The 18,624-nt window shown below is 48.8% G+C and overlaps 3 protein-coding genes across 3 annotated transcripts; 1 reads left to right on the top strand and 2 right to left on the bottom strand.

Moving 5' to 3' along the window:
• Positions 1–3,688: 3,688 nt before the first annotated feature.
• Positions 3,689–11,365, top strand: Tssk4 (testis specific serine kinase 4). The gene is made up of 4 exons (XM_052733173.1): positions 3,689–8,230; positions 8,560–8,774; positions 9,274–9,667; positions 10,093–11,365. The coding sequence occupies exons 1-4, from the start codon at positions 8,006–8,008 to the stop codon at positions 10,273–10,275; spliced, it is 1,017 nt and encodes a 338-aa protein (XP_052589133.1). The 5' UTR covers positions 3,689–8,005; the 3' UTR covers positions 10,276–11,365.
• A 44-nt stretch (positions 11,366–11,409) lies between these two features.
• On the bottom strand, positions 11,410–15,378 carry Chmp4a (charged multivesicular body protein 4A). The gene is given in 8 exon segments (XM_052732075.1): positions 11,410–12,496; positions 12,499–12,540; positions 12,543–12,597; positions 12,763–13,001; positions 13,065–13,074; positions 14,068–14,266; positions 14,351–14,514; positions 15,370–15,378. Coding segments are annotated over 8 exon segments (771 nt in total). The 3' UTR covers positions 11,410–12,443.
• Positions 15,379–15,722: 344 nt separating this feature from the next.
• Mdp1 (magnesium dependent phosphatase 1) lies at positions 15,723–18,068 on the bottom strand. The gene is made up of 6 exons (XM_052733171.1): positions 17,934–18,068; positions 17,765–17,825; positions 17,585–17,695; positions 17,198–17,305; positions 17,016–17,101; positions 15,723–16,856 (listed from the first exon to the last, which is right to left on the bottom strand). The coding sequence occupies exons 1-6, from the start codon at positions 17,968–17,970 to the stop codon at positions 16,765–16,767; spliced, it is 495 nt and encodes a 164-aa protein (XP_052589131.1). The 5' UTR covers positions 17,971–18,068; the 3' UTR covers positions 15,723–16,764.
• Between the last annotated feature and the right edge of the window lie 556 nt (positions 18,069–18,624).

The following is an 18,624-nucleotide window of genomic DNA, read 5'->3' as shown; positions in this document are numbered from 1 at the left end:
TCGAGTTGCCTTCATATTTAAACCAATAAGACTTCTTGCCGGGCGGTGGTGGCGCATGCCTTTGATCCCAGCACTCGGAGGCAGAGCCAGGCGGATCTCTCTGAGTTCGAGGCCAGCCTGGTCTACAGAGAAAGGCGCAAAGCTACACAGAGAAACCCTGTCTCAAAAAAAAAAAAAAAAAAAAGACTTCTTGTGAAAGTTCAGCCTATAGCTTAGGCTTGTTCCTAACTAGCTCTTATAACTTAACCCATTTATTTTAATGTAAGTCTATCGAGTGGCTCATTACCTAATCCCATGCTGCTTCCTCCAAGTCTGGCTGGCGATTCTGCCTTCTTCCCAAGTCCTCTCTGTCCCTGGAAGTCCTGCCTAACCTTTTCCTAGCTATTGGCCTTTCAGTCTTTTTTTTTTTTTTTTTTGGTTTTTCGAGACAGGGTTTCTCTGTGTAGCTTTGCGCCTTTCCTGGAACTCACTTGGTAGTCCAGGCTGGCCTCGAACTCACAGAGATCCGCCTGGCTCTGCCTCCCGAGTGCTGGGATTAAAGGCGTGCGCCACCACCGCCCGGCCCTTTCAGTCTTTTATTACACCAATCACATCAATACATTTTCACAGTGTACAACTATCCCAGAGCAATTGGTGATGAGCAGTACTGGGTGCATCTCCTTACTGTGGTGTGCTCTGGGTAATTCTTTATCTTACTGGTTATAAAGCTGAATTCCAATAGCATTTGGAACTTCGGTGCCAGCAGGGTCACACTCTCTGGTAGGAATTGATAAGTCACCGATGGTATAATCATTTTGGAAGAGGTTCAGGTTTAATAAGAGACTCTGTCTCAAAACAAAAATCACCCAAAGTTGGTGGTTTGAATGAAATGCCCCACATTGTCTTAGTTGGTGGCAGTGTTTGGGGAGGTTTTAGCAGTGTGCTCTTGTAGGAGAATGGCACTGGGGGCAGGCATTGAGAGGCTGCCCCAGTTCCTGCTTGCAGTTCAGGACACGACCCTCGGGAACTGTAAGTGCAAATAAACTTTTTTCTGTAGGTTGCCTTGGTTATGGTATTATTGATGATGTGTAAATCTAATTAATCTTATCAATAAAAACTAGGAGTCAGATATCAGGTAAAAACCTGAAAGATCAGAGAAGCAGGGGAGCAGGCACCAGTGACTTCCTACCCCTTCTCTTCCTTCCTCTCAAAGGGCTGAGATCCTGTCTCAGCCCCACTTTATCAGTTCCTGTTTCCTCTCTGTACAGACCTCCAGACTGCTATGGGTAACTAGGGCTAGCTCTGCCCTCTGACTCCAAGCAAGCTTTATTTGTCAGAACACAATAGAAACATTTTATCACAGCAATAAAAAAAGAATACAAAGGTAGAAGTCATCCAATTTCCTTCTCTGACCTCCACATGCATGTGAACTCTCACGTACATGTGCAAATACACAACACACACAAATAAAAAATTACAGTCCTCTTGCCTTTGCCTCCTGAGTGTTCAGACTGGAGGCCTGCACCGGTCACACCCAAGTCTGCCCCACAAGATCCCCTAAGAACTCTGAACACACCTTCCTGCCTGTGCTGGCTAGTTTTATGTAAAGGACATGAGCTAGTCACTTGGGAAGAAGGAACCTCAGTTGAGAAAATGCCCCCACCAGATTGGCCTGTGGGCAAGCCTGGGGGCATTTTCTTGATTGGTGTGGGAGGGCCCACTTGCTCTTGGCACTGTGGTCCTGGGTGCTAAAGAAAGCAGACTGGACAAGCCATGGGGAGCCAGCCAGTGAGCAGCATTCCTCCATGGCCTCCAAAGCAGTTTCTACCTCTAGGTCCCTCCCTTGAGTTTTGCCCTGAGCTCTCTGGAATATGAACTACAAGTTGTAAAGTGAAATAAAACCTTTCCTCCCCGAGTTCCCTGTGGCTGTGGTTTTTGGTCACAGCAGTAGAAACCCTAAGATACTGCCCTTTTCCCTTCAACTGAGACTTGCAACCCATCTCCCAGTCTCTTTGGTTTTGCTTCTAGCTTCTTTATATAATTTAGAGTCCACATTCCATCATTTCAGCCACAAACTTTGTTTTACTGGGTGGCTCTGGCTGTCCTGGAACTAGCTCTGTAGCCCAGGCTGGCCTCAAACTCACAGTGATCTGCCTGCCTCTGCCTCCCAAGTACTGGGATTAAAGGCATGCACCACCGCCACCACCGCCCGGCTTTCAGCCACATCCTTTTATTTTATTTTGAGGATCATATTTTCATTTTGGAAACTAAAAAGTGCCCCCAGGGTCGGTGATCATTAAGGGGAAATCCCTGAACGTACTCCCCAGCCAAGAAGGCAGGCAGGGCTGCCCGCCTGCACGGGAAGAGGCAGCAGCTTCCTACAGCACCACTACAGACACTGTGAGGACCCCACAGGGCAGTTCCTCTGCCCTCCGAAACACAACTTTCCTCCCATCGTGGAGGCAGAGCAAAGAGGGGCCAAGGGGAAAAGTACGCCGGCTCCGGATAAAGTACAAATTTCTACCTCTCATCTCTGTAAAACGTCCATACTCAGGTCTACACCGGCGCCTAGGGGTTTGAAAAGCTGGGAAGAAAATGAGTTCGTTTTCAGCCACATTCTTACCTGAGGTGTTTGCTTTGTTTTGAGGCTGGATCTTAATGTGGAGCCCTAGCTGGCCTGGAGCTCAGTATGTATAGACCAGGCTGGCTTTGAACTCACTGAAATCATCTTCCTGTGTCTCCCCAAGTGCTGGGATTAAAGGTGTGGGCCACCACTTATCTGAGTTTTGTTTTGTTTTTTTTTCTTTAAAGGAGGATTGCATTTATTTATTTGTATTGGTGCTTTGCCTGCATGGATGTCAGATCTTGGAGTTACAGACAGTTGTTAGCTGCCATGTGGGTGCTGGAGATTGAACCCAGGTCCTCTGGAAGAGCAGTGAGTGAGTGCTCTTAACCACTGAGCCATCTCTCCAGCCCCTTTTTCTTCCTTTCTCATGTATATGGATGTTTTGTGTCTGTGCACTATGTGTGTGCCTGATGCCCATCAAGACCAGAAGAGTATGGGTCCTCTGGGACTGGAGTTAGACAGTTGTGAGCCACCATGTGGGTCCTTTGGGAAAGTGGTCGGTTCTCTAAATCACCAAGCCATCTCTCGAACCCTACCTTGAGTTCTTGATTCTTTTTGTTATGTTTTTCAACACCATTTCTCTGTGTAGCCCTGGAACGCACTCTGTAGACCAGGCTGTCCTCGAACTCAGAGATCTGCCTACCTCTGCCTCCCCAGTGTTGGGTCTAAAGTCATCTACCACCACTGCCTGGCATGAGTTCTTGCTTTGTGGTGGTTTCATTGCAGCTGCCAAGCTAAACTATTAATTTTGGATTAAATTAATGTTCATGATGCCAAAAGGCTCTCAATACTGTATGTTTCTGTAAGTTGTGTTTTCAGAACTCTCAGGCTGTCGGTCCTGTCCTGCACATTGGCTCATTTTACAAACTACCTCCTAGTCCTTCTTTACAACCTGTACTTCTCAGACATTGGATAGGAATGTATGGGTGTGTGTACAGGTGTGTGGAGGTCAACTATGCTGGCTCCCTGATGTCTGGCCAGTGAGCTCCAGGGGTCTCCCTGCTTGTGCTGCCCTAACCCTGGGGTCACAAGTGCATACTGCACCCAGCTGCTTCTTTTTTTTTTTTTTTTTTTTTTGGTTTTTCAAGACAGGGTTTCTCTGTGTAGCTTTGTGCCTTTCCTGGAACTCACAAAGATCCACCTGCCTCTGCCTCCCGAGTGCTGGGATTAAAGGCATGCGCCCCCACCGCCTGGCAACACCCAGCTTCTTAATAAGTGCTAGGAATCTAACTTGGGGCTGGATGCTTATACAGCAAGTAGTTTACTGACTAAGGATTTTTCCAGCCCCATCCTCTCAAACATCTGTCATCCCTCGACTGGTCTGTTGGCCTATAAGGCAGGTGATGTAAGATAAGCAATCACGGCCAGTTGTAGCGGTGTGTGCATTGAATCCCAGTGCTCGGGAGGCTAAAACAGTAGGATGTGGAGACTGAGTCCAGCCAAGACTAAAGGGAGACATTCAAAATCAAGAGATCCTAAGTTCTGAAAGAAAAGCAGGAATTTGCCAGAAACACTAAAAAAGGAGAAAAGAAAATGGAGAAGTATTTCTCTTTGGCTGGAGCATTATGTGGATGTGTGGATGTGTGCTGAGCTGGCCTGGAATTGGACCTGGTGGCACAGGCCTGTAATCCTTACTGCAGGCTTGGTGCCTGCCTGGTCAACTTAGAAAAAGAAAAAAGAAGCTGGTGTATAGCTCGTAATCTCATTTACTTGCCTGGCATGTGAGAGGCTGTAGATTCAACCCCTGGCACTTAAGTACCCACTGAGGCAGAAACTGAAATTCTGAATTCAAGGCCAGCTTGGGATACATAGTGATACCCTTTTTGAAGAAAACAAAAACCAAAATCCACAAACCAAACAACAAAGAAAGTCTGAGTCTCATGGAACTGGAGTTACACTTGTGAGCCACCATGTGGGTGACTATGATGAGTAAGTCTGTGGTGGAGAGATGGGAGAGCAAGCAGTGGAGCAGCCTGGGCATCAGGAAGAGGGGTGGAACTGGAGGCCAGAGGCGTCCTGATGTGAGAGGCCTGCACTACCACCTGAGGCCACGCCTGAGTCCTTGGCCCTCCTGCAGCTGGGAGCTGTGCTGATGTTGATGTAACAAGGCTTGTGTTACCACCAAAGGCCATTTGGATGTCTGTGGTCTGGGCTGCTGTCTGAAGCCATGGTGACATACCAGGGCCTTGCTGAGCTGGCCCCACCCCTCACCTGGGCAGTGAGGGAGAGCTGGCATCCGTGCGTGGGTACAGGAGAGCTAGTGGGCTAATTAACTCAACTACCTCCAGGCTTTGAGCTGGCCTACCCCAGTATCAATTCCATCTGTGAGCTGCTGGAACTTGTGTAGGGCCCGGTCCTGCAGAACCATAGCTGCAGGATCTCCCTGGCTCTGGGCAACAGGATATCTGAGTGGAGTCTTAGTGAGGGTCCAGTATTGACGGTGTAGCAGAAGCCAGAGGCCTTGAACCAGACTAACAACTCACTGCAGTGAACATTTGTAACTAAGATGTTTGGGCAAAAGGGTCTACTGCATGACACACTGCAGCTTCCAGTGCCAGTACAACTAACAATATGTGATAGAGAGACGGGAGAGACCAGAGGAGCAGAGTGGTCCACACACAGCAGGACTGTGAGTGAGAGGGAGGGGCTGCGGTTGACAGGAGCAGGTCATGCCCAGAGGGGTCGGCAAGATGGTTGGCTTTTTTTTTTTCTTTTGTGGGGGAGGTTATAAGGGAGGAGGGCAGATATGGAAAGACTGGGAAATGAGGGGGGTTAGGGTCCATCAGGTGAAATTCTCAAAGATTCAATTAAAAAATTTGTTTTTTTTTAAAAGCACATAGCTATAACTCAGAATTTGAGAAGTAGGAGGATTTCAATTTTGAGGCTAGTCTAGGATACAAATTGAGACCCTAGACCCCATATTAAAAGGACAAAATTGGGGGCTGGAGAGATGGCTCAGTGGTTAAGGGCACTTCTGCTCTTCCAGAGGTCCTGAGTTTAATTCCCAGCAACCACATAGTGGCTCACAACCATCTGTAATGAGATCTGGTGCCCTCTTCTGGCCTGCAAGGACTCATGCAGACAGAACACAGTATGTACAATAAATAAATCTTTAAAAAAAAAAAAAAAGAACAAAATTGGAGAGGCAGAGTTATCATAGGGCTGAAGTAAAGAAAATAGCCAGCAAACAAACAAACAAAAAAAAAACAAACAAGCCAGGCAGTGGTGGCGCATACCTTTAATCCCAGCACTCGGGAGGCAGAGCCAGGTGGATCTCTGTGAATTCAAGGCCAGCCTGGTCTACAGAGCGAGATCCAGGACAGGCACCAAAACTACACAGAGAAACCCTGTCTCGGGGGGGGGGAAAAAAAAAAGAAAGAAAGAAATTGGCCAGCGTGGTGGGCCTTTAATCCCAGCACTTGTAAGACAGAGAGGCAGGTGGATCTCTGTGAGTTCAAGGCCAGCCTCAGCTACAAAGTGAGTTCCAGGATAGCCAGGGCTACACAGAGAAACCTTTTTTTTTTTTTTTAAAGTCTGAGGTTGGGGAGAAGGCTTTATGGGTAAGATGGCTTCCTCTGCCAGCATGAAGACCTGAGTTCAAAACCTCAGTAGCTATGTAAAAAGCAAAAAGCATGGCTGCATATGCTTGTAAGCCCAGAATTGGTGATAAAGATAAATGGATCCAGAGGTTGGTCAGCCACACTAGCCTAAATGTCAAGCTTCCAGTTCCTTAGCAGACCCTGTCTCAAGGCTATAAGGAAAAGTAATAGGAAGACACCCATGTCCTGCTCTGGCCTCTGCATGCATGGGCACATGTGTCCACACATGAATGCTTCAACCAGAGGGGAGTCGCAGGCATGCAAGAGATTAATTGACTGGTAGAGAGTTGTGCTAAGCAGGTATGGCAGTGGGTACAGAAGTGAGTGCATTATTTTATGAGTATGGTGTGTGGGTAATTTTGTGTACAAGAAAGTGCACCTGTGTTCATATGGCGGCCAAGGGAAGACATCAGCTGTCCTCCATCTTTGCGTTCCTCCTTTGAGGCAAAGTCTAACTGAATCTGAAGCTTGCACTTCGGGCATAGGCTGGAAGTCAGCAAACCCCAGTGATCCTCTTGTGCCCACCTTATTCAGTGCTGGGAATGCACCTGGCTTTGTTTGATTTTTTTTTTTTTTCCCCTGAGGCAGCATTTCTCTATGTAGCCCTGGCTGTCCTGGAACTCACTCTGTAGACCCGGCTGGCCTTGAACTCACAGAGATCCACCTGGCACCTGGCTTTTTTGTAGATCCTGGGAATGAACTACAGTCTTCATGTTTGCAGAACAAACAACCTTAACTCCTTAGCCATCTCTCTAGACCAGTCAAGTGCATTAAGAACGAGACATTTAGGCTGAAGAGACAGGACGTAGGTGCCATGATGTTTGATGTCTACATTCAGGAAAACACGGAAGTCTAAGCGAAGGGAACAGCTGAGTTTTGGAAATGAGTTTGAGGTGCAGAGAGAAGACGTGTTCCTATGACATTGAGTGAGCAAACAGACCTTGAACTCCAGTGAGTATCTGGGATGGAACTGACCCAAGGAGCCATCAGCATAAATGTGATAACTGAAGCCTTGGGGGGTGTGAGACCCATAAGAGAGGATGGGAGGGTCTGAGGAAATCAGGCTTGTGACGGAATTTTGGGGATGTGATTAAAGGCTAAATAGATGGGGGCGGGGAATGTGGGTCGATGGTCGAGTGCTGGCCTAGCATACAAAAGGCCCTAGGTTTGATCAGCAGTGAAAACAAACAAAACTGAGAAATGACGATGCTCCTGTGGAAGAATGGCTGAAAGGATGGGAAAAAACAAAAATATTCCAGATCATGTAAAGCATGACTGCAGTTCAAAATTGAACTCTTAGACTATACTTCAATACCTTGCAGTCCTGTATACACATGTTTCTCATGCTGGACTGCAAAATCTACTGGCCTTGTTCATTAGTTTACCCTAGCATATTCTGCATGTTATTTAGCACATGGTAGCTAGTAAAATAAAGGGGCCATACGGGATGCTCACCAGATTGTGTAAAGTGCCTTTCCTAATGAGTATGTTCTAAACTGCATTTCATTTCAAGCTTTGTGGCCAATGATGAATAAAAGGGGGATGGAACTTGGGACCTTGGAAGTTCTGTAACTAAGACATGGAAGTAACAACAGCTAGCCAAGACAAAAAGAATGTTCCTTTCTTTCCCCTTCCAAGTTCTTAGTGAAGGGCCGAACCCAGGATCCCAGACTTGTGTGACTAGGTAAATATTAGGAGACTAACTTCACTTTGGTACCCTCCCCTCAGTGGCCTCAAGGTGGCTTCTCGGGAGACAGAGGCTTCTAAGCACCAAAGCGCTCCACTGCGCAAACCTAACATCATGCGGAAGGGAGACACTTCGGAAACAGCATCAATTACCCCAGCCTATCGCTCGGTCATGGAGGAGTATGGTTATGAGGTGGGCAAGGTCATCGGCCATGGCTCCTATGGAACAGTCTATGAGGCTTACTACACAAAGCAGAAAGTCATGGTGGCTGTCAAGATCATCTCAAAGAAGAAGGCCTCCGATGACTACCTTAACAAGTTCCTACCGCGTGAGATACAGGTCAGAAAGGGAGCTGGAAGAGGGAACTGAGGCTTATTAATAAGCTCCTTGAGGTATCTTAGGGGTAAACCATAGAAAGGGGTTGATCCAGAAACCTCCAAACCAGAACTGAAAGTCTTAAGTAGGAAAATCCTGTAATGTATATCCACATAACTTCTTTCCTGTGTACAAACATCCAGCCCACTATCCATCCCCCTGAGTGAAAATGCAAAATGGAATTTACCCAGACACCCCTGATTCTGTTGCAAGTTGTAAGTAGCAATGGGAGAGCAGAGAGGCCAGCACAGCCAGCGTTTGCCAGGCTTGATGGTTCCCTCTTTTGGGATCAGGTAATGAAAGTCTTACGGCACAAGTACCTCATCAACTTCTACCAGGCCATCGAGACCACATCCCGAGTATACATCATTCTGGAGCTGGCTCAGGGCGGTGATGTCCTCGAATGGATCCAACGATATGGGGCCTGCTCTGAGACCCTTGCTGGCAAGTGGTTCTCCCAGATGGCCTTGGGCATCGCCTACCTGCACAGCAAGGGCATTGTGCACCGGTGAGGAGAGTCACCGGACCGGGCTTTGGGCACTCAAGGGGGTTGGATGCATATTGCCCATTTTCTGCCCTTTCCTCTTGACTTCTCTCAATATCTAAGTCCACTTGTTCGCCATACTGTAATCATCTGGTCAAGGACACCTGCACCCACTGTGTGGGAGCACTTTATACACAGTGGTGAACTAGTGGCCTCAGGTACCATCCTCTCTCCCGTTTGGGCTCTGTTCACAACTCCATGGCTTTGGATCTTCTTCTTCTTCTTTTTTTTTTTTTTTTTTTTGAGATGGGGTTTCTCTATGTAGCCTTGGCTGTCCTAGATCTCACTCTGTAGACCCGCCTGCCTCTGCCTCCCGAGTGCTGGGATTAAAGGCGTGCGCCACCGCCGCCCGGCCCCTCTTTAATTCTCATAGACACCTCCCTCCCTCTTAGCCTGTCCTCAGCTCTAGTCTCTGGACCCCTTTCCTTTCAGCTCCCGGTCTAATACTAAGCCCTCTCCCCAGCCTGACCCCCAGCCTTTCTGCTGCTGGTAGGGACTTAAAGTTGGAGAACCTGTTGCTGGACAAGCGGGAGAATGTGAAGATATCGGACTTTGGCTTCGCCAAGATGGTGCCTTCTAGCCAGCCTGTGCGTAGTAGCTCTTCCTACCGCCAAATGAGCTGTCTTTCTCATCTCAGCCAGACCTACTGTGGCAGCTTTGCTTATGCCTGCCCGGAGATCTTGCTAGGCTTGCCCTACAACCCCTTCCTGTCTGACACCTGGAGCATGGGCGTCATCCTCTACACTCTAGTGGTTGCACGTCTGCCCTTTGATGACACCAATCTCAAGAAGCTGCTGAGAGAGACCCAGAAGGAGGTCACTATCCCAGCTAACCTCAACATCTCCCAGGAGTGCAAGGTGCTGGCTCCCCCAGGAGGGCTGAGGCCTTAGGGATTGACCCATGGGGAGGGGAAGTAAATACTGAATTTAGGCCTCCCAACTCCCACCCCCCGGGGGGGGGGGGTGCTTTTCTCATGCTAGAGCCATCTCTAGTTCCTACCCAAAATGTCGAGGAGGGCTCAAGAGGGTCTAACCACTGAGCTTCAAACCTTAAATATGCTTGATAGTTAGGTTCCAGTATTGAGCAGTTTGGGGCAGAAGGGATCACACAAAGAGCTCTTCTCGTTTCTTGCAGGGTTCCTGCGTAAAACCAGGGCCCCAGCCCCTTCCACCAGAGTAGTGTGATGGGTTATCCTGCTTCTTTCTTAGGTCCAGCTGTTCACTGCCTGTGTGGCCCAAAGAGGGGGCACGCTCAGCCAAGCCCTCTCTCTCCCCTGCCCTAGAACCTGATCCTCCAGTTGCTACGCCTAGCGACCAAGCGCGCCACTATCCTGGATGTCCTCAAGGACCCCTGGATGCTCAAGTTCCAGCCCGAGCAACCCACGAATGAGATCAAGCTGCTCGAGGCCATGTATCAGTCTGCCAGCGCCTCTAACCGGCACCAATCCTTGGAAATCACAGCTTGAAGATGGCTGAGGTGGGGGGCCAAGGAGAAAAGCAGGAGGCTCGGGGGGAAATCTTTTCTATAAAAATAAATCTAATTAGTTTCATCATGTAGGGTCAAAGACATTCTTTCCTCAACAGAGTCTTAGTGGAGAACATACGAAGGGTGGATTTCTGCCCCAAGCCTGGAACCCTTCCTCTTTTTTTTTTTTTTTTTGAAGGGGGGAACCCTTACTCTTGACACATGTAAAAGTTAATGACATTGACTTGGGGAAGCTTTACTATGCCAACTACGTTTGTGGCTCTCATTTCACATCTTTGTTCTCTAATGTTCTAGCAGCAGATGGGACAAGGAGGGAAAAGCCCGGCTTGTTCTGTTGGACTCTGGCTCTGCCCATTTACATGTTCAAAGCAATAGCACTGTTCTTTCTGTTTTGTGTCTACTCCCAACTTGGGTAAAAGTTTTCACTGGAAAGAGGAGCTAGCAAAGGAGCAGGACAGCCTGTTTCTCAGTGCTCATGCTGCCTGCTGACATGATCCACAGAAACGTTAGGGCTTACTTAGTGTCTTGGTGCGCTTTCCTCCGGTAACACTTCAACCACTCCTGAAAGAATGCTGGGGACCCAGGGCTCCTAGATACTGAAGTAACAGAGTTCAAACCCAGCTTCATGAACTGTGGGTTCTGGATAGAGGAGAGCTAGTTACCCCTACGGAAGAAAACTGAAGCTATCTTGTTAGAGGCATGACTGAGCCAAGCAATGAGAAAGACTCACATTGGCTCCTCATATCTGATTTCCTCTCTTCTCTCTTCCCCTCCCTTCCTCCTCCAAGTATCCTAGAACTCCCTCTGTAGCTCAGACTAGCCTTAAACTCATGATCCTCCTGCCTTAGCCTCTAGAGCGCTGGGATTACAGGCATGTCCCACCAGGTCTGGCTATCAGCATGTTTCTAAGCTAATTTCCCCACCTCCCATTTTGTTTGTTTGTTTTGAGACACAGGGTATAACTGTGCAGCCCTGACTGGTCTGAACTCAGAGATCTGCCTGCCATTGTCTCCTTGAGTGCTGAGGTTAAAAGCATGTGCTACCACACCTGGTATTGATAGCAATTTCTTTATTTCTTTCTTTCTCCCGCCCCGCGCCGCCCCCCCCCCCCCCCACCCCCAGACAGGGTTTCTCTGTGTAGCTTTGGAGCCTGTCCTGGACCTCGCTCTGTAGACCAGGCTGACCTCGAACTCACAGAGATCCACCTGCCTCTGCTTCCGGAGCTTTGGGATTAAAAGCGTGCGCCGCCGCCGCCACCACCACCTGGCCAATGGCCATTTCTTAACCTCAGGCACTAGGCAACTCTATGACAAATGAAACTGAAAGGTAGCAGAACACAGCCGGAGATGTCGGAAATGACCACTCATTTCCTCAGCTCCCGTTCTTCACTCATCACTTGTCACTGCTGAGAACAAGGCTCTAAGAAGCAGCAGGAAGAACCTCAGGTACAGACAAGACCTGCAGACACTAGGGATCCATCTACCCAGTTTTACTGGAGACAAAAATCAGTCTTCCGCTACCAAAAAGAAGGGAGCCGAGGGGCTCCTTCTGCAGCAAGACCCTTCTTCAAAGCTCAGCCAAAGAGGGGAGAACAATGGGCCCTTCTGTCACACTGCCACCTCAGCAGGAAAGTCCCAAGCCACGCTCCTTCCGTTAGCTGGCCCGTTAGCGCTCAGTGTTTTGCACCCCAGGATGCAGTAGGAAGACACCCCAAACTCTCAGGACACCCCGCCTGCCAATTGTGCTTCTTTGTCTTTGTCCTTTCTGGAAGCTCGGGGAAGAAGGAAGTATTAAAGGCTTCGAACTTCCATCCAGCTCCTGCTCTGACACCTACAGCCTCTCCAGCAAAAACAAGATTTGTGCTTGATGATGCTATTTCCCACAGCAGCCCAGTACCAATGGGAAAAACAAACACTAACACTTACATTTGCATCCCTAAATGAGGACCCACAGCTTGCTGAGGGGAGCACAGGCTGGATTCGGCTTTCAGTCCCCATTCCCTTTCAGTCAGATGCTGTAATGCAGTCAGCAGTCTGGATACCCGAAGCAGCAGCAGCTTCTGCCTGGCTCCTCTGTGACTCGACAGATAATACAGACAGTAATAAGAAGACAGTAACCTTCCCAACTGTCTGTCACCCTCTCAAGTCTTTAACGAGTGTTCTGGGTACCTGGCCCTGCAGGCAGACCTGTGTAAGGTACCTAGACAATCTGACCAGGGGTTCTTCCTCCTTGCTGCCCACACTTCACACTCCTGAGTTACTTCCTCTTGCTCCAGATCCTCTAGATCTTGCAGCAATTCATCCTGGACACACGATGACAGGACTGGCCAAGACAAAGAAAACAACCAGTCCCCAAAGAGCACACTTTGGAAATTCCCTCCCAAGGTTGTTCTGAGAGTCTCTCTTGTGTTTCCTTCTGAGCGGTCCACGACTTTTTCCAATATTCTCTGACCTCCTCACCCAGTCACCCCATCCACACCATCTCCAGAACCCTTAGGGCAAGGGATGGCCTCTGACATGTGCTGGGCCAGCTCCTGCTGTCCTGCGATGTCACCCAGCAGTTCCTCTACCTTGTCAATGTCATGAAGAACAAGACACACTGCCATGGACTCAGGGGGCACCCTCCCTCCAGCTCCAACCCCCCCCATCCCCCTAACCATCATTGGCTTTCTCATCTCACACAAATGAAGCCTTTCCATCATATGGCCTCACACTGGATTTCGCGCTCCTTCCCTTTAAAAAGCTTTAAAAACGAATGGATTTTTCTCACCTAGAATGCCCTGGCCAGCAAGAGGATCTTTCATGAAGAACGCAAGGAGGTAGTCTAACCATCAGATATATTCTATCTGAGAAGCTTTAGAAATCCGAAGTAAGGGCTGGAGAGAAGACACAGTGAAAAGGACGGAAGTTTGGTTCCCAGGACCCACACAAGGCAGCCCCCAGGCGCCTGTTAACTCCAGCTCTAGGAGATCCAACACCTTCCTCTGGTTTCTGTAGACACCCGCGCACACACTGCATAAACACACATAGACATGCACATATACACATAAATAAAAAGAAATCTTAAAAAACAAAAACAAAAACAAAAACCGAGCTGGAGAGATGGCTCAGCAGTTAAGAGCACTGGTTGTTCTTCCAGAGGTCCTGAGTTCGATTCCCAGCAATTGAACAGGTGGCTCAGAGCCATCTGTAATGAGATCTGGTGCCCTCTTCTGGCCTGCAGGGATATGTGCAGATGGAAAACTATACATAATAAATAAATCTTAAAAAAAAAAAAAAAAAAAAACCTCAGAAGACAAAGAGGCAGGCAGATCTCTGTCAGTTTGAGGTTGGACTGGTCTACATAGAAAGTTCTATGACAGCCAGGGCTGCATAGTCCCTGTCTCAAAAAAAAGACAACCCACCCCCCCACACACACACATAGCACTCAAAACAAAAAGAAAAGAAAGTCTTGCAAAGAACCCATTTGTTCCCAACACCCACATCTGACAAGTCACAACCACCTGTCACTCCAGTGCCAGGGGATCTGATAGCCTCTTTTGGTCTATGTGAGCGCCTGCACTCATGTGTACATACCCTCCCCCCCCCCCCCCCCCCACACACACACAGTGAATATGTATGTAATCTTTTTTTTTGGTTTTTCGAGACAGGGTTTCTCTATGTAGTTTTGCTCCTGTCCTGGAACTCACTTTGTAGACCAGGCTGGCCTCGAACTCACAGAGATCCACCTGCCTCTGCCTCCCGAGTGCTGGGATTAAAGGTGTGCGCTACCACCACCCGGCAGTATGTAATCTTAAAAATAAGTTCAAAGTATTGACACAAGCCACGCTCCTAGTGCCCAGGTCCCCTTCTGCATTGGTGGTGGCATTCTCAATGGCCTCTGGCTGAACGTCCAGGGTGGACAACCTCCCATCAGTTTGTGCCAGCTTCTGTTCTAACCTTTTCTTTCTCCACAAAGCCTGCAGGGTGGCCGATGCAGCCCACACCCTGAACATCAGAGTCAGAAGTACCCGCTTCCCCCTGGACCCTCCCCAGTACCCTTCTTCTTCATTACTTTGCTTATTCTTGGTCTCATGCTTTCTGGCTGTTTATCACTCCTGTTGAGTCTTCTGCTCCAGAAATTCCTGTTTGATCAGAATGTCATCTGTCTTCTTCAGTTTCGATATGGCTTCTTCAGGAGTTAGACTCCTCTCTTCCCTCAAGAGTCCGATGGAGCAGACCTATATTGTGTGGGGGGAAAGTATTAGCCACCAAACAGTGAATACACAGTATATGCTAAGCATTACCATGACTGCTCATCTCTAAATGATTCTCTACAATGAATGCATCAGTATCACTCAACAAATGTGATAACAAGCACAAAGATGTAAACTTTTTTTTTTTGTCTAGAGTCATAACTAGTAGGTTGAGTAAATTAAGTAGTAGTCAAAACATTGTGCTGGATAAGATGGGACAAACCTATAATCCCGGTACTTGGGAGGCTGAGGCAGGAAGATTGCTGCAAGTTTGAGGCCAGCCTGAACTACACGAATTCAAGTCAGCCAAGGCTGTACATAGCAATACCCTGTCTCAAAATGCAAAACAAAGCAAAAAAGGGGCAATCAGACTCCAGAGCCCATGTTCATTTGCTCTTTTTTTTTTAAATCTTATTTATTTTTAATTTTCTGTGCATTGGTGTTATGCCTGCATATATCTATGTAAAGGTGTCAGATCACCTGGAACTGGAGTTGTGAACTGCCATGTGGGTGCTAGGAACTGAGTTGTGAACTGCTATGTGGGTGCTAGGAATTGAACCCTGGTCCCCTGGAAGAACAGCCAGTGCTCTTAACCACTGAGCCATCTCTCCAGCCCCTCATTTGCTCTTCTAAACTTCATTTCAAGTCACATTTTATGGCCATTGTCCCACTTGTTGTCTTAGATGTCAAAGGTCCTGCTCTACATGCTCAAACTAAAGGATGTACAAGGGACTGGGGTGCCAGCAAGAGAATGGGACTTCAGTTTCTTCCTCCATCTTCTATAGTTGAATGATAACCTTTGCAACTAAAAACCTCTGCCTGCTTAAAATCCTCCCATACGCTCTTCATTGCCGACAGGATAAAAATAAAAATCCTTCTGGAATACACAAGGTCTTTGATGATCTGTTTACCCCACCACCAATGCTTTTACATCCTGTCCTTCTTACACTCTCACATCCCACAATCTCAAAACGGCCAGAAGTTCTATTTTCACTAAACTATTGTACTCCTGCTTCTGGAAGGTTCCTTCCCAGAGTTACCTCAGCGCTGCACCTGGCAAACGGTTAGCCTTTCTGAACAGTGTCCAGAGCCTACTTCTCTGCTGTCTTGGGCTTGTCAGGGTCCTCTCCATCACCGAGTTGCCACCCTATACTGCCAACGACTTTTGCTAGACACACCCACACCACCAAATATGAGTTTAAAGGAGATCGTCTTTCTTCTTCACTTCAGACCTCTTTTATTCATACCAAGTAAGCTACAATACTTTAGAAAAGACTGGAAGCAGTCGCCGGAAATCAACTCCTCCGACCCTGTGCCCAGGGAGCTAACAATTACTACACCTTCCGCTCACATCCCCACTCAGTCGGGTTCAAGGCAGGCTGGGGCAAGGCGGCTGGCCAAGGTTGACCTTCTGGCACCAAAGAATGCCGAGCTTGGTCAAGCACCGGGTTTTCTGGTCGGCCTGTCTCCTGGTCCTCTTCCCCTCTGGCCAGCACCTCCCGGAGGCCCAGTCTCTACCCGGCTCACCCTTCCTGAAAAGTCGGCGAGCCCATTCCTTGCCACTTCACCTTTCCCGCTTTCCTCCGAGTCTATCTTCAAACTGAGACCGACCTTGGCCAATGCATCCAGGGCATAGCCGTGACATCATCAACAGGCGCGACCGACCACGGCGGACCGAGGCTAGAGCTCGGTCGGTTCACTCCCCTTCAAGTAGCCGCATTACTCTCTACTACTAAAAAAGGCCAGCCCCAGCCGGGCGGTGGTGGCGCACGCCTTTAATCCCAGCACTGGGGAGGCAGAGACAGGTGGATCTTTGTGAGTTCGAGGCCAGCCTGGTCTACAGAGCGAGATCCAGGAAAGGCGCAAAGCTACACAGAGAAACCCTGTCTCGAAAAACCAAAAAAAAAAAAAAAAAAAAAAAAAAAAAAAAAAAGGCCAGCCCCGACCTTATTCCCAAACAGTGTTAGCTTTATTCCCTACAAGGACACGTGAAGCAGTGAAGACGTTGGAGGGGGACTCGGGATGGGTTCCCACATGAGGGAACAACCTGATGCAGAATCTTTCACACTCTGGTCCCCAGAGCCGCCAAACCCAGTTTACACGTTAGAAAAATGGAAACAACCCATACTGTGGGTAAAAACCTGACTGTCACAAATTACAAATGCATCTGACAAGGCTTTCTTGATTTCTTTTCAGTTTTACACCTCAGATGAGGCTTATCCACAGGGTTAGACCTCAGGGTCCAGCCTGGGCCTTTGCAAATGTCTCTAATCCTTGAGTTAATGTTTGCAGACTCATTCCGTTCTGGATGTGAATGCAGGTAACACCTGGAACAAAAGGAAGTCACATTTACCAGCCTTTCAAGACTACTCGTTATTACTCTCATCTGCCATACATTATCCACCCTACGCTTATTTCCCTACATCCTCCTAAGAACCCTTTCTCCTCCTCCTCCTCCTCCCCCACACACCCCTGTGACTCAGTACCAAGTTTGCCCACATCTATGATATTCCGCTTCTCATCATCAAAGAAGACCATCTGAGCGTAAGGAACTCCAGTCTTGTGGCGCAACCTGTGAAGGACAGGGCAGGGGTAACCCAGCTGCAAGCTGGCTACCTGACCCCGTCTACGCTACTCCACCCGCTCCCACGCTTGGTTGTCTGCCTACCTCTCAAAGTGTGCGACTTTGCTCCCTGGATAGATTTCCCGGTGAACAAAATATTTGGCAAGGTCAAAGAGCTCCAGCAGTTGGTTGGCCCCTTCTATCTCACCTGTCCTGAAAAAAAAGGGCGATGAGCGGCGTTAGGAGAGTGTGAGAGGTGCGGGGTATATGGGGGTAGAGGGGCCGATTGGCTCACGGTTACTCAATACCAGAGATTCTGAAATAGCTGGCGCTGAGCCAATGTTTAATCATTTAAAAGAACAGGAAGCACAAGATAGAAAACCAACGAAATATTTGGACATTTGCACCTCCTAACTTTGGTGCCCAGAGAGTGACATGCAACTTCCTTATGCGTGGAGATGCGTCAGCAAGACTGTCTGTCACTTTTCTTACCGTGAGGCAGCCGCGACCGGCACTCCAAGGCTCTGCAACCGTTCCAAGACTTCCGGCACCTCCGGGTACAGTCGGATGTTCTGGCCCCGCCTATCTCGCACAGTTCCATCGCTGGAGAGGGTGACCCATGCTCAGCTCCCGCAAAGTCCCTCCTGACCCCATACCTTCCTGTTGTCTCACCTGCTCTTGTGGAACGGGGGGTCTACGTGTGTATCAACCCAGAAAGGCCAGAGCGTGTAATCTGCGAGAGGAAGGAGGGAGAAGGTTCGACCTGGAGGAGCGCAGACCCTTAGCCACCGCCGGGAGTGGAAAAGGGAAGCGCCGCACGAAACTGCCTGCTGTTCCTCACCCAGGTCAAAAACCGCAAGCTTTGGCAGCGGCGTCATGATCGGCTCGCAAACCCAAACGGCGCCGAGAGCACCCCAACTCTATGGTGGCCAAGCAGCCCGTGGGCGCGCCACAGAGAACCGGAGACGCTCGGGTGCCTAGAGTGTCGCCGCCCGACAGCTCAAGAGCGCCTTCCGAGGCTCTGGAGGGAGATAACCTGCAGCGGGTGACCACGCTTCTCTCCAAGGAACGGGCCACAAAACGTGTCTACACCACCCACTCACCACTTTGCACTACAGAAGACACGGAAGCTTTCTGTTTTGCACCTTTATCTTAGAATTGAGACCTCATCAGTTTATTACCCTTCGCTTTGTCTTCACATCAGCATCTTGATAGTATAAAAACCAGCCTTCAGCGACAGTGAAAGCAGAGAACGTAGCAGCATCCGCACCCCCGTGATGTGTGCCTTAACCTCAGCTACACAGGAGGCCTAGCCAGGGAGTTACTTGTACCTAGGAATTGAGATCACCGAGGGCAACGAAAATCCAGTCTCACAAAAGGGGTGGAGGGTGTTTGTAAAACCTGAGACGTTCTCCAAGCTAGCTTGAAGGTCCAGCAGGGCTGCACAGGGAGAGGATGTCTTCCCTAGGTTTCTACCATCCTCATGAACAGGATGCTGCTATTCCCATCAATGCTGTGAAGAAAACGAAGGC

The sequence above is a fragment of the Peromyscus californicus genome, unplaced genomic scaffold, assembly GCF_007827085.1.
Source record: "Peromyscus californicus insignis strain IS unplaced genomic scaffold, ASM782708v3 Scaffold_12__1_contigs__length_115047231, whole genome shotgun sequence".
Classification (NCBI taxonomy): domain Eukaryota; kingdom Metazoa; phylum Chordata; class Mammalia; order Rodentia; family Cricetidae; genus Peromyscus; species Peromyscus californicus.
The sequence above is the reverse complement of the archived record's forward strand: the minus strand, read 5'-3'. Positions and strand labels throughout refer to the sequence as shown.